Source organism: Neodiprion fabricii, chromosome 5 (assembly GCF_021155785.1).
Source record: "Neodiprion fabricii isolate iyNeoFabr1 chromosome 5, iyNeoFabr1.1, whole genome shotgun sequence".
NCBI classification, from domain to species: Eukaryota; Metazoa; Arthropoda; class Insecta; order Hymenoptera; family Diprionidae; genus Neodiprion; species Neodiprion fabricii.
In genome coordinates, this window is record NC_060243.1 from 8,105,234 (window position 1) to 8,120,239 (window position 15,006).

General features: G+C 39.5%; 2 protein-coding genes across 2 annotated transcripts; both read left to right on the top strand.

The window, feature by feature from the left end:
• The first annotated feature begins 1,742 nt into the window (after positions 1-1,742).
• On the top strand, positions 1,743-5,517 carry LOC124182747 (la-related protein 6). Its single transcript, XM_046570376.1, has 2 exons — positions 1,743-3,986; positions 4,412-5,517. The coding sequence occupies exons 1-2, from the start codon at positions 2,891-2,893 to the stop codon at positions 4,984-4,986; spliced, it is 1,671 nt and encodes a 556-aa protein (XP_046426332.1). The 5' UTR covers positions 1,743-2,890; the 3' UTR covers positions 4,987-5,517.
• A 1,149-nt stretch (positions 5,518-6,666) lies between these two features.
• Positions 6,667-14,806, top strand: LOC124182549 (guanine nucleotide exchange factor subunit Rich). Its single transcript, XM_046569978.1, has 16 exons — positions 6,667-6,973; positions 7,368-7,475; positions 7,628-7,783; positions 8,023-8,337; positions 8,477-8,568; positions 8,670-8,943; positions 9,068-9,220; positions 9,382-9,585; positions 9,665-10,028; positions 10,107-10,312; positions 10,461-10,802; positions 10,893-11,382; positions 11,497-11,785; positions 11,896-12,368; positions 12,464-12,821; positions 12,975-14,806. Exons 1-16 carry the CDS (start codon positions 6,839-6,841, stop codon positions 13,297-13,299), a joined length of 4,284 nt encoding a protein of 1,427 aa, XP_046425934.1. The 5' UTR covers positions 6,667-6,838; the 3' UTR covers positions 13,300-14,806.
• The last annotated feature ends 200 nt before the right edge of the window (positions 14,807-15,006 follow it).

A 15,006-nucleotide genomic window follows, 5' to 3' on the forward strand; every position in this document is an offset into this window, starting at 1 on the left:
TTAATTAAGGTTTGATAATTACGGTGTAAACGCGTATTATTTGAACATTTTGTGCGTGCTTGCGTGCCTTTCGTGACTAATTGCGTGGTATATGCCTGTAATGTATCTACAAGCCAACTCTTCCCTTCCGAATCGGATCAAGAACGTACGAGCGGATCGTTACAGTGAACAGTCTGACATGAGTAATTGTTTACCTTTATAGAAATTGTTAACACATCGGAATCGCACGGGCATACGAGCATCGGCAGGTGGTTTGTTCGTGCATAAAACAACTTTCTTGGAACAGTGATTTCATTTGCAGCGTATATCGTAGTGTTGTGATATCGGGCCATCAAAGAACATGTCGGTGTTCCGCTCAAAGATACATTTACCTCTGTAGCTATTGCAGCCTCCAAGGTTGAGCCTCCTAATTTTACGGTTACACAATCTACTTGTTCAATAGACCCCGCGGAGTTACGTGCAAATGGTAATCTTCGTCTTCGTGATTTCTTCTCATTAAATATCGTTCGCACTATTCTTCAGTAACGCGGTTTCTCAAGAAGTCAGACTCTCACGAAGAGCTCGTCGAGACTTCATTGTTATGTACTAAATTGTGCATTAATCTATACAATAACCTGATTGAAAATACACCCAAAAATATGCATACACCGTTATGGATTTTATAAACACACATCTTTTCAACCTCGTTCATTGTCAGATCTTTTCTCAGGAAGTCCTATAGGCGTATACATGTATGTGTATAGGCTTCGTATACAACTACTCATAAATTAATAGAGATTCCCATGCGAAGTTTATTACAGTACATTACTTCTTGATAATCGCCGCCTTGACTGGGATGAGATTTTGGCCTCTTTTGCAAGACACGCGGGTCTCTCCGTATTTAGCTTATATTTAATTGTAGAAAAAAGATAACACGAAAGGTTTTGTCGTTACCAATTTCTAAATAATACAAGTTGCGTGAGACTTGATTATTGACAAAAGGTAGATACCTTAAAACTATTACTTTGTACTTCGATTGTAGGTCAGTGTACCTGTAAATGGGATGACGCAATATCCAATATTTACGAACTAGACTGTGATGACATGTTCCCGTTGCATAATTGACACCGAAGCCCCTCATAGATAAAAACGAGGCAACGCACGCACCTCGTGCTTCAATACGTTTACGTAAAAGTTAAACCAATTTGTCAGCAGGGCGGCTCGTTTTCCTCCAGCAGTAAAATGTAAGGTGATCGAGGTCTGCAGGGTGTGGGTGGCGTGAAGAAGATGCAAGTTCCACGTCAGAGAGGGACACACTAAAGTTCGAAATGGATTAGGCGATAACACTGATCTCTTAATAATGTCGCGTGCCTCGGGTATTTTCCAAACTGCAGTTCTAATCAGTCGTGGCTAAAGTACAGAAGGAAAATTTCTCTCACACTAATTACGTTGAATTTTTATAATTTATGGACGATCATGGACGACCCGTATAATTTATCTGTGATTAAATTTTCCACTGAATTGTCGCAGAGGGTGATAATACGACGACGATGGTGAAATAATTCTCAAACTGAAACAAATGTTCAGATAATTCTCGACGGTGAGCCGGACAACCTGCAGAACTGAAATAAACTCATTGCCAGCTCTCAAACGTCGTTTGCACGACAATGAAATATATTTGGGAAAGTATTAGAAAAACTTAAAAATTACCATAGTATTAAAGTCAGCCGCTGCCTAACGGTGGGAATATTTTTATTGGATCGTGATCAGAGAATGCTCGAGAGAACCCCTTCTCCGATCTTGGTACCGGCCGCACTTGACCCATATCTTATTATTCGTTCAGCGTCCGGATGTGTTATAACTCTTAATACCGGCAGACGAGGTTGTGGTGTTTATGTATGTACCTTTCAAACGATAAGCCTTAAGCCATAAAAACGGCGACTGCGACCGAAGAGTGTTGAGCCAAGTTAAGGCATTGTGCCGCAGATCGGTCGCCGGATAAACCGGACGTCCTTTCGTTTATTTCCTTTCTGTGTGAGTGTATAGCTTCCGCAAAAATCGCCAACCACGGGAAGGGGTCATACTTGACCGGTATACGAGAAGGTCACGACCTCATCGAGGTCTTTAAAGGTTCGCCGGCAGGCCGATCACTCATAGCTGACGAATGTCGCTCACGCGCAGGCGCATAAGCCGAGCAACGCTGCATGTCCGACAGAAGCGAAAGTATTTAAAGGAGGGAGCGAGCCTTGCAGAAGGCTACTAGTTTGTGAACAGGCGTAAGCTCAGTGTGGTCCGCTCTGGTGCCTGAAAGAGCATCCAGAGAGCTTCAAGATCGGCTCTTAAAAAGCTCTTTAGGAAATCATCCTCTCCCCGCAGCAATTGCCGAACAATTGAATTTACACGAGTTGTTCAGTTTCAGTGGAACTTAGTGCCGCACATTTCACGTCTGTCTGGGCTGTGCATAAAAGTGCCATATACCTTAGCCGTTAACTAAGAAAATCGTTGTTTTTTTTTTGTTGTTGGTTGGTTTTGCTCTTCTTTCGTTTATTATATATTTTGTTTTTTTTTTTTTATTGGAGAGGAAATTTCTTGCCAGTATTAAATTTAATCTCACAGCCAATATATTACAAACGGTGAGAAATGAATATTTTTTTATCGCAATAAGGATAACAATAGATGCGGGCTTAACTGCGACTGATGAATCTATAATCTTTGAAAATTTTGAAAATTCATTTCTCAAGACAAATGGGAATAATTTTCTAGTTCTTATTGTAGACGATAAGTCGTGCGGAACGCGGTGCTAACTGGCGCACAGAAAGCTCAAATATATATTCGAAAGGTAAATATTGGCGAACGGAAAGAGTTTTGTTACCATCGTTGAGTATTTCGAGGTATAAAAATATTTATTATAATGGAGGAAGTAATCGAAGTGCAAGTTGAAAAAAACGACCAAGTTGGCAGCTTGACGTTTTCTCCACCACCGATGAAGAAGTCCGATACCAAGGACAGCATTTCCTCGATCGACAGCGACGTCAGTTTGTCGTTCGATCGGAGAGGATCGAAAGGAGAGGAGGCGGATTTTTCGGACAGCGGAAGCTCCGACTGCGACCGGAAGACTTCAACGAGCAGTAAGAAGCAAAAAACCAGTGACCAGGACTCAGGAGCAGATTGTTTGGAAGACATCGTGCCCAGCGAGTTGGACGTTCCGGTAGTCGCGAAGTCTAAACCCAGTCCAAAAGATACCGAAGAAGATTTCTCACCACCTAGCGACGATTTGGCTGACAAAATATGCGCTCAGGTAGAGTTTTACTTCTCGGATGAGAATATAGTGAAGGACGCCTTTCTGCTGAAGCACGTTAAACGAAACAAGGAGGGATTCGTTTCCCTGAAACTCATCTCCAGCTTCAAGCGGGTGAAACACCTTAGCAGAGACTGGAGAGTCGTTGGCGCGGCTTTGGCCAGGTCAAAAAAATTAGAGGTCAATGAACTTGGGACCAAGCTGAGACGGCTGGACCCTCTGCCAGTCTACGACCAGACGACACCGTCCAGGACGATATTGGCGGCCAGATTACCGGTCGATAAACTGTCGGTGGAAAGCGTAGCTGAGATATTTGGTTCCTGCGGGGAAATAGCGTTGATCAGAGTGCTCAGACCGGGACATCCGGCACCCGCGGAAGTCAGGCAGGCCATTTCCAAAAGGCAAGAATTGGCAACGAGCGAGGAATGCGCGTTGGTCGAATTCACGGACTCGGCATCGGCCAGAACTGCTCAGCAAATGAGTCTCGGGGATATGAGAGTTTACGAACTTCAGCAGTCGGCGGAAAAGAAGCGGAAACAACAGCCTGGCAAGAAAAACGCTGTCACGAGAATCTCTAGGGAAGAGATTTACAATTCTTCAAGCTGTGCGAGCGGCTCTGAGGCCGAAGACGGCAGGTCGAGACACAGACGACCGGTTCATGGACATCCAATTTATCCCATGGCTGTTTATCCTGGGCAACCGTACCAAGGTACCGTTTGTTTACTGAGGAATAAATGTCATTTCACGGTTTTCAATTCTAGAAAGTAGACTTGACCTATAGACAAAATCAAATATTCCCCGTTTCCTGCGATCACATATTATATTATTGTAATTGTATAAATAGCACATGATCTCAACTAATACTATTTAATTTTGATTACAATTAGACTTTTGTACAATGGAATAAACTTACACAATTTTAATATTTAATAGCTGAAGCTGTAACTAGATTATTTATCATTGCTATAAACTTGATGAATTAAAGAAGCACGTTATAGGTATAACAGTTTTAAAGGGTTGATCTCAGGACTGTCGACTGTTGACGTTGTGTAAAAATTAATTGACTACCGATGTTACATTGTCGAAACGTGTGATATTAAAGAACGAATAAAAATTGTCTCCATCGATTTTCAGGTCCTCCTTCGCCAGAGTCTTGGTTGTCAAGAAGATTATCCGCTTGTTCGATGTCCGGTTCAGACACCGGCTACATCCTGCGTCGTCTCTCTTCCTGTTCGGGTTCAGGATCGGACAGCAGTAGTTTTGGACGAAGATACTCGAGCTGTTCATCCAGTTCGGAAGCCGGCTTCCATCATCAGATTTACGCGCCTGCGACAGCCGGTTACTTTCCTCAAAATCGACGTTTCTCCTGCTGTTCCGGTTCGGGATCAGACTGTGCGACCGGATTCAACCCTTCCAGGAGAGGTTCCTCCGACTGTGGGCCATTTTTGCGAAGGCTATCCGCCTGCAGCCGAGATTCTGGCTTTGACAATGGAGGGCGAAGACTGTCAGCCTGCTCTTCCGGATCCGATGCCTCTTTCGGCAGATCCAGAAGCAATAGTGGCGGTGCCGGAGTAAACCATCTTCCCGATAATATTACCAGAATGCCTTCCGGCCCCGACGGTACTCGAGGCTTTGGCAGACCGCCGCGGATGAATATGATGATGAATCCCATGACCCCCCTAATGGCAGCCCCCATCGGGCCGTGTTAAATTTTTTTCATTAATTCCCGTTACACGATCCATGTTATTTTATATTGTTGTTGCGCATATAGCAGACGTTGTTCCCAACAATTGAAAGAGAATTTATCACGTGGAACCCCGATTGTCAGAATAGAATTTAAGAAGTCAGTAGATTTTCACCGCATATTTACTGTTTAGTATTATCGTGTAAGTACCTACGTTTAACACCGGCATCGTGTAATTTATTTTGCTCTTATTATTTCAGCAAAATTTTCTTCTTTTTGTTGCGTTTTTTTTTTTTATTTTTTATTTATTTTTATTTATTCTTTTGTTACTTAATATGTATATTAGATATTAATTAATTATAATCGTACTATAAGTCAGATACGCTGTTTTCGTGATGTTATTCTCGCGCAATAATGTAATATTTGGTTCAGCGAATTGTGTAAGGATCTGTTTATGTACATAGTATATACGCGTGGCATTTGCATGTGTATTTGTATACCCGTATAGTTTCTTTAGTGAAAAGGAAATGGGTAATAAAATGATGTTTGAATGATATTCCGCTATTCTAATACGGTATTTAATTATTTCACTGGTGAGTCACGTCTTAATGTACAATATATATCATATCGCCCGCCTCCGTGACTTTAGTACATATTTCGGGTAGGTTACGACTGCCTGCGAGTAACTATTATTAGGAAGAAATACACCTGGTACTTTCAAATTCGGAACGATGCAATATCCTTCCAGAACTAATATTCTTGTTAATCAGATTATTTATCGTGTAGTTCACAATGCAGGGAAAATATTACGTGTATCTTACATTCAGTAATCCGATTAGTAAAAAGCGCAGTTACGCAATGTATAGGTATAGTCCCCTCATTTCATTTTGCGTATAATATTTTCCCTGCATTTTGGTCGGAACTTGATTTGTTCATTTGGTTTACCAATTGCAGTAGCTAGCTATTCTTTAGATTGGCTGGAAACTCTAAGGCTTTTGGAATCGTGGATTTTCATCTGAACTTAGGTAGATAATCAAGTTATAGTGTCTACGTGCAGTTAGTAACTGTCAAAGAACACTTCAAAGAAATGGTATAACCCAATTCGTGTCCACACTTGGAGGTAATCTTTACTATGATGTCGAAGCATAGCTAATCGAGTTAACAGTGTCGACCTTCCGTTAATTATTACAGTTGAATACATCGGCAGCAACTTCACACAGATGAACCTGAAAACGTTGTAGTTATAAATTGTTCCTTGCATTTGCATTATTTTCAGAAAATAAATTCATAATGCAAATAAATCTCATAGACTTGCGTGCTATGAATGAAAAATAAAGTCTGTAGAGCAAGTAGGATACCAAAAGAAACAACAATACGTGGCAGTACAAAACGCCCTAGAATAGGCAACCTGACGTACAAACACTGCACAATCAGTATTTTTTGCTTCGAATTCTTCTCGACGCGTAATGGTGCTGACATTACATATTGGACAAATGCATTACAAGAACGGTGGTTAAACGTATGTATAATTCATATGTATGAATATATGTGCAAGGAACAAATTACTAGTTGAGAAATAGGTTGTATCAGTTAATAGCGACAGACTGCGTCGGGTTTGTGAAGCATGTCAAATCGGTTTGCGCCAGTAGCGTTTACCAATCGATATTCACAGCGAGATGGGGATAGCTGCTATGTTCGCGAGCTACGTGGATCGGGATTGGAAGCCAACTTCGGACAGCGGCGTACTATACCGAAGAAATTCTAATATTTAGGTTAAATGGTGTTTACATATCGGCTCCACTGTGAAATGCTAGTGTTTAGATTGACGTTGAGTGAAATGTGAGGTCTGCACGCAAGTTGGTGGCAGTCGGAAAATCATGTTTTTTCCGATAGGATGGCCAAGGGTATTGAACATACCTGAAACCGAGAAAATACGCGCTGTCGTTTGCAACAGGGATAAAATATTGTTCGCAATTCTAACGGATGACGTGGTTGCCATCTGGTATTGTAAGGTATGTAATTTCATATTTAGAAACAAAATCTACCTGTTGAAAATTTATCCGAACTCTTAGCTGTGACAGTTGAACCAACTGTCGTGTTATTCTATTTTCAAGTGTTATAACCTTCTGTTATCAACCCCTATTCTCTTTACTCTAATTTCTGACATTTATTTTCGAATGTTGTTGTCAATTCCCGTGGTTGGAAATCATCATTGACAATGCTAGTGCTTGCGCCTTGAAACATTTGCTCAATTCATCAATGCTCTTTCTACTTGCCTCGCGAAAAATTATTTGATTGTTGTACTTAATTATTGTTATATCGATATGATCAAATGTTGTCTGACAACATTTTGTGATCCATCATAAAAATATATGCAAGTTGCAATCCTTGTTTGTAACATTTCAGCCATGTGTGCCAATTGTGTTTGTAAGGCGTCCACAAGATTCTATAATAAAATACGGGGAGAATGTATTAGTCCAATGGCGTCCAGATTCAAGTATGCTGGTCATCGGGGTGAGTTATTTACCTGTAATAGGAATAATTTTTAATTATTTGATAAACTTTGTCGGTATTTTTGAGTTGAAGGATGTGTGTTAATATTCCACATGAGAATATAATCTGGATTTAGAGATATGATACTTATTTACTACCATTATTTTTTGCAGACATCGGACAGCTACCTTTTATTTTATCGGTTGACAGAGTACAGAGTCGAGGGAAGAGGACTTTATGAGCAGAAAGACTCGCCTGTTAGTAGTTTAAGACGCGACAGTGCCGAATTATTCATCAAGGAGGTGATCCCACCAATTGTTTTGACTCTGGTAGGTACAATCTAAAATGAAAAACCATAACTGTGAGGAATATATTGCAAGGAAAACAACTTGAAACTTTGGGCAAAAAGCCTTTGCTTTGTCATATTTTTTAATGTTGGCAACAAAACTTTGTGTCTAATTTGATTATCATCTTCTCACATATTTCCGTATCTTCTTGCTGCCAACTGTTGGATTGTTGAATAAGTACAAAAATTTACTGTCTATCCAAAACATATATTGTGTTGTAGGAAAAGTCGGTATGGGTTGATGGTGGAATCAGTTCATTAGTCTGCATCAGGGACGAATTAATGTTAGCAACACAGACGAGTCACGTAATTCGCTACAAGTGGGATGGAAGTGTGAATCGTGATTATTCTCTCGATTTGCGTAGAATTCCATTTAGTGTCGACCAACAAGTGTCCACGTTAGCTGTGCCCATTACTGAAAATAATGTCTATGTTTCGGATATTGAATATTCGCCTTTAGTCGGAGGTTTCGCCGTCACACTAAGCAATGGAAAAGCGGCATTTCTCACTGCTCAGTCGTTGAAATTTGATCCCAACGTAAGTCAGCATTTCTGTAAATATTCCTAAGATTGGTTATAATTCTTTGCAGTCGTTTCACACTTAGAAACCTCCTGTAAACCTTTTAGAAGATACAACTTTCTTTCCTTTTATGTGTAACATAAAGTTAATATTCCAGCAAGTACAGGGCATATGGGCCAGAGATTTGGATGACGCGACTTGTGCTGCTGTTAATCATAAATATCGGCTTATTGCTGTTGGTAGACAAAAGTTAGTATATCCTATTCTCAATGAAAGACTGCAGTTACCAGTTTATTTTATGAACTTCCTCCCAAGTACCTATTTTTATTAAATTAATCTTTTTCTTGTAGTTCTCAAGGTGTGGTGTACTACGTCGATGAAACTACTGGTGGCTTGGAGGTTTCCCACACTCTAAGCCTTTTGTCTAAAGATTATCCCGGCACACCAGGATCTGTCAAGTGTTTAAAATGGACTCCAGATGGTTGTGCAATTGCTTTAGCTTGGGAAGGAGGTGGATTAGCAATATGGAGTACATTCGGCGCGCTGTTACTTTGCACTTTGAAATGGGATTACGGATTGAGAGTAGACTTAATGAGAGACAATCCACTACACATCCATGCAGTGGTAACGATGTTACACAAACTCATTTTCATTTTTCTGAAAGAAATTCAGTTGCCGTTTTATAGCATTTATTCGTACACATGCCTTCTTTATTTAAAAGTGATCAATCTTTATTACTGATATTCAGGAATGGTCGGCAGAAGGTTACCAATTATGGATGCTTCAAGAGTCACCTGAGCCAACATTGTCTGAGGAAACTGGTGACCAAAATTTTAGTCGAAAACGGTTCCTTGTTCAGTTGGATTTTGTAAAGAGTCCTTTAACCGTAAATCCATGCATGGTAAGTAGAATGACCCAAAATTTCACCCATGAAAGTAAATTTCAGTGATTAACTTGTAATTCCATAAATTTTCGTTTTCTGCAAATGGCTCTCATATTTCTCGTCCTTATTTATTTTCTATGGAATATTTTAGAAAATATTCAGTGTCAGTTGTGTTTCAGAGTCACCATGGGCATTTATATCTGCAAGGTGAGGATCGTTTGTATTTAAATTTAGGTGGCGGAGGGGTATCGACGAATAGCAGTGTACTGTATCCCTCAAACGAATCACCGTTAGATATTTCAAATCAGGCACTTGCCGGGTGTAAACAGTGGCTAGTTGTTCCCATACCAAGTGCGTACAGTGGCTCGAACTGGCCGATTCGGGTGTGTATCTTAACAGAAACTCCTCAATAATTCTACAAAGTTTTGGCATAATGTTTACTTCCTTTCTCACGATTTCCAGTATACTGCCATAGATGAAAAAGGGCTTAGTATAGCAGTAGCCGGTCGTGCGGGCTTGGCACATTATTCTTTACCACCCAGAAAGTGGAAACTCTTTGGTAACGAAACACAGGAGCGTGATTTCATTGTCACTGGAGGCTTGTTATGGTATCGAGGTCATCTAATTGCCGGAAGTTACTCATTGCTGGAGGATAAAGATGAGATCAGAATCTATCCCAGAGACACGCGATTAGATAATAGTTATGCAAAAAACATCAAAATGCCTGCTCAGGTTTTATTGCTGAACACATTAAAAGAAAGATTACTCACTTTTTGTGCCAATGGACAAGTCAGTATTTACGATATGGTGCTAGAAGGTGATGAAGGTGAGTTATCAAGTCTGCAACTCCACTCATTTTATCAAGAGAATGAAACTTACAATACTGACTTATTTCTATTCACAGGTACGAGTGGTATAGAGCTTACAAGAATACAGACTGTAGATATTAGCGGTCTATGTGTTCATCCAGCGTGCGTTGTGAGCGCTACGTTAACTACGATTCGTGCGGAAACAGCTGGTAGTCATCCGCATCCTGAAAGTCTATTACTAAATGTCTCTGGACGATTACTGATGGTTCAGCGCGATCACTGCAATGATAATTCTGAAGTGGTAAGACTAAAGTAACTTATTATAATACTAGGATATTACCTCGTGGTTCTGGTTTAAATTTGCTGTTTGAGATTTAATTTTGCTGTTTAATCACTAATAAGTTCAGTCATCGAGTTTAGCTTCAATATTTCACTCAGTTTATTTTCAGCTGTACGCTTGTAGTGCGCCAACAGTACTTGCATCATGTGTTGAAAATGTTTGGGTTCCTTGGAGATCACGACGAGATAAACCTCATTTGACCGAAGCATTGTGGCTGTTCTGTGGAGCTCATGGTATGAGAGTTTGGCTTCCTCTATTTCCAAGGAATCACCAAGAGAAAGCACACACATTTATGAGTAAAAGAATAATGTTGCTTTTTCATTTGAGAATATATCCAATGGCTATACTTTTTGAAGATGCAATTTTACTTGGGGCTGAAAATGATACTGTTTTATACACATCGGATACAAACTCACCGTTCTCTCTGCCTTTCAGTGTATTGGAGTTAACGGTAATTGTTGATTTTATAGTTAATTTACCATACACATGAAACATTATCTTGTTATAATTTTGATCTCTAAACTGTGCTGTCTTTTTCTAGAGTCAAGTCTACTTACATCAGATACTACGTCAATTAATTTGTCGGAATTTGGGGTACCATGCATGGGAGATTGCGCGGTCATGTTCAGCTCTACCATATTTTCCTCATTCTTTAGAACTTCTATTACACGAGGTTTTAGAAGAAGAAGCCACCAGCAAGGAACCAATTCCTGATGCTCAATTACCCTCCATTGTTGAATTTATACGTGAATTTCCTGGTGTATGGGCTCGTGCAGTTGTTCAATGTGCCAGAAAAACGGAAATAGCACTTTGGCCGTATCTGTTCTCCGTGGCAGGACCACCTAAGAAATTACTTCAAGACTGTCTCCAAAGACAACAGCTTGATACTGCTGCTAGTTATTTGATAATTCTACAAAATTTGGAACCCTCCTCAGTGAGCAGGCAACATGCAACTCTTTTACTTGATGCTGCTTTAGAACAGGGAAGGTGGGAACTCTCCAAAGATTTAGTACGATTCCTCAGAGCGATTGGTGAGTGATGAGCTGTAAATTTAGTTTAAGACAAGATTCACTGCAATCTAATTAATCTTTGATATTAAGTAATAGCAATTGTTATCTTTAATTAACGAGTAAAATTAAAACCAGATCCGAACGACGTGGAATCGCCCCGTACATCATGGGGCGGGACAGGCAAGCTTGGCGGACCACCGCAAACTCCTTCTGTATCTCCTCATGAAGAAGATCTGTCATTTGTCTTGGGTACTATGCAAGTATCGAGGAGTAGAAGTTACAGCACTACTACAACTCCTAAAGTTCAGATTGAAACAACGACTAAGGATGTAGCCCCATCTTCCGTTTTGGAGAAGACCAGAAATGTAGTAATGAGGCGAAAGAAGTCTGTTCCAACTGCCAAGTCTGAGAAAACTGAAAATAAGTAAGTAGTCTGTAACAGTTACGTATAACTACAAAACTATTGAGATGTAAACATATATTTGTGAAATCTATGAGCATTATTATCCTTGTGTTCTTTTGTTCAATTGACAGAGAGGGATCAGCAGAAGAATTTTTTATTGACGTTATTCTGCAGCGACATGCAAGGCGATTATTAACTGCCAGACGACTTGCAGATCTAGGAAGATTTGCTGCACGACTTGATTTTCATCTAGTAACCTGGTTTGCACGCGAACGTGACCGAGCTGCCAAAATTGATGACTATATTAGTGCCCTGAAGACAGTTCATGAAGATTTTGGATTCCCTTATCCTGTGCTGTCGTTACCAATGTTACAGAAAATCAGGCGTGCTAGTATCACTTCTTTGAGATCGATGAGATCTATTAGTATAGAACATCCCGATGAAAATGAATTAAAACCGAACTTTGCTGTCGATTTACCTGACAGTGGATACACCAGTTTACCAGGAGGCAGGCCTCCATATACAAGTTTAATATCTCCTGTTGCTAGTTTGGAATCACAGTTTCCAGCCGTCGAAGCGAAACTTGCACCGCACATGTTGCAAGGTAACTAATTGGTTTTTACATCAGAGTTTGTTAACATCGGATGATGCTTATCACTTTTCTAGTATCAACAGGTGAATTTACTTTCTCATTTTTAGATGAAAGCAGTGTTTTAAGCGATTCCAGTACAGTTTGGAGGGAGGACGTTGAATCAATTGTAGGAAATGGTATTGGTCCAGTTTGCTGGGAGGCAGAGCCAGTCGAACCAACTGACATACATGTCTCTGCATCCTGTGGTTCTACGAGTCGTGGAGAGGTACAGTTGAGATACCTTCTGCAGCTCTTTTTGGAAGGCGGCTGTTTGGGCTGGGCTACTGTATTGGCTACCGTTCTCAGAGATTCACCAGCTATGGCGAGAATTGTTAGAGCTGCAAACGCTCCATCGCAGACTTTAGATTCAGTCATAAATTTACGTGACGGGCTGATAGCACTAACAAGGTGGTCAAATACTGAATGGTGAGCTGATATAAATTAATTAGTTACATGAGAAACTTTTGTCTACTCAGGTTAGGTTAGGTCATTTAAAAAAAATATTTCAAGCAAATTAGAGTGTCTGAACAATTTAAACAAACTAAAAAATCGTGACGTATGCAATGATTGTCTTTTTAGCTTGGGATACAAACCATTCATGCTTGGCATTCAAGTACACCTGACTATGTTGAATCGCTTGATATCAACAAAGCAGCAACCGGAACAGGAGCAAATTCCAGAAAGTCCATCTCCAAGCCCTGCCCCTTCGTCAGGCAGTAATCCCCGCGGAACAATTTCACGATCGAGACATTCCTCAATTAGTCATACATCAACAACTGCACCGCTAGAAGAGGAGACATCCCACGATTCCTCGTTAACTATGGAAGCTGATTTGCGTGGAAGCCTTAACAACGTTAATGTAGTGGAAAGCAATAATATTCAATCAGGGTGCATCATCTCTTAGTGTGTGAAACATAATTTTCTATATGTATAGTGTTACACGTGAAATTAATTGTTAAAACGATTCGCCATCCGATTACAACCTGTTTGTTACCGTTTTATTGTTAGATTACAGGTTAGACAATGGGAATCAGTTGAGAATGGATATGCTTGCCTGCGATGTATTCAGAAATGTAGATGATTTACGTTATACACAAACCCGTAGATAAAATATGTCTGATAGAAGATAAAAATTGACTGATCAGTCACGAAATGGTAACACTGTTGACTGTATTTGAAACGTCCGTAATGATGTACGTGCATCAGTAGTATTCCCCCATAATCAAAAATCGCACTTTTATGTATGTATTGTGCACTTAATGATCGTTGATAATTACTCGTTAGTAGAAGCATTTTTCGACTAGATAACATTTTTGTAATTGGTGAGGGTTTGAATATTCTTTCCAAGCAGCACGATAGCAATAGCAAATTACTCAAGTATATGAACTACTTGACAGCTCAATGATATTTCAATTTGAAATTATCAAGTTATCACTTCTTTGCCAAAGCTCAACGGAATCAGTCTGTGTTAGGCAACGAAAGCAAGTTAAAATGTGCAATTAATCTTTACTGATATCTAGCGTGGAATGAGAGAAGAAATACGGAGATATGTTCAGTCGTATTCTTCTATCGTATTGTTTGACTCTCTTACTTTTCAATTGGTAATTTAGAGTCGAAATGTTATTATACTAATAGGATAATACTCGTTAATATTAGACCCTCTTAACTTTGTGGATTACGTGATGAGAAACAGATTTGCTATTCATGCGAAATAATGCTATTTTTATTGACAATTTGTACGCTCCCAGTGAAAATAGTCTTGCTTTGCGAGTGGTAATTTCGATCTGCTTGTCAAAGATAGTAGCAGATCTATAATGTAAGATTTATTCTGATTTTTTATCACTTATGATGTATGATATTATTAATAACAATTCATTACTTTTATCTCTACGAACGAATCTTATTATGAGAGTAAGAAAGGTGGTACAACTTTTTCTTGTGGCAAATCAAAACTGGCGTCACAAAATTGCTAGTGGGCAATCTGCTTGACAGAATTGCTGGAGTTCAGTACTGGAATAATTTGAAAGTTCCGCACTTCATTGAAGGACTGTAAAAAAACTGGAAATAGAATGTATAATAAATTATTCAATCTGTAGTGATGCAACGATGCAGGAATCAGTCTAATAGCAATCTTTCAAATATTCGATATTCGTACATAAGTATAGCCTGTTCAAAACGATGACAGGCAGAAGTAGGAGGATTAGCAAATGATATTCACATCTGTGGTTTTTACACAGTACAGGTGAAGGTAACGATGTCAATAACTGGAGTTCAAGTATCTCGTGCATAACGAAGTGAGAAGAGTCCATTCAGAACGAGAAGGCTAAAAATAATTAGAAGTCAATAAGTTACCTTTATACATATATATTGTAAAATATTATTTCGTAAATATATATTATATTTTCTCATAATTTTATTCTGTTACTCTGAGCATAACTGTGACGAACTTTACGGTCTGTATTACATAAGTGGATTTCGCTAAGTATTGTAGGTATCCTTAACATTCCCCTTAACAAGATGGAAAAAATGGTTGAATCCGAAAATTGGACAGATTTACCGCTTTACTTATTCGCTCTAAGATTTCAGGACCGTGAAAAACGCTTCAATGAAT

Bases quoted from the DNA above. Each gene is read 5' to 3' on its own strand.
- LOC124182747 (XM_046570376.1), top strand. From the start codon at position 2,891: ATGGAGGAAGTAATCGAAGTGCAAGTTGAAAAAAACGACCAAGTTGGC. The intron at 3,987-4,411 runs GTACCGTTTGTT...ATCGATTTTCAG, and splicing joins TCCTGGGCAACCGTACCAAG to GTCCTCCTTCGCCAGAGTCT.
- LOC124182549 (XM_046569978.1), top strand. From the start codon at position 6,839: ATGTTTTTTCCGATAGGATGGCCAAGGGTATTGAACATACCTGAAACC. The intron at 8,944-9,067 runs GTAACGATGTTA...ACTGATATTCAG, and splicing joins CACTACACATCCATGCAGTG to GAATGGTCGGCAGAAGGTTA. The intron at 10,313-10,460 runs GTAAGACTAAAG...GTTTATTTTCAG, and splicing joins GCAATGATAATTCTGAAGTG to CTGTACGCTTGTAGTGCGCC.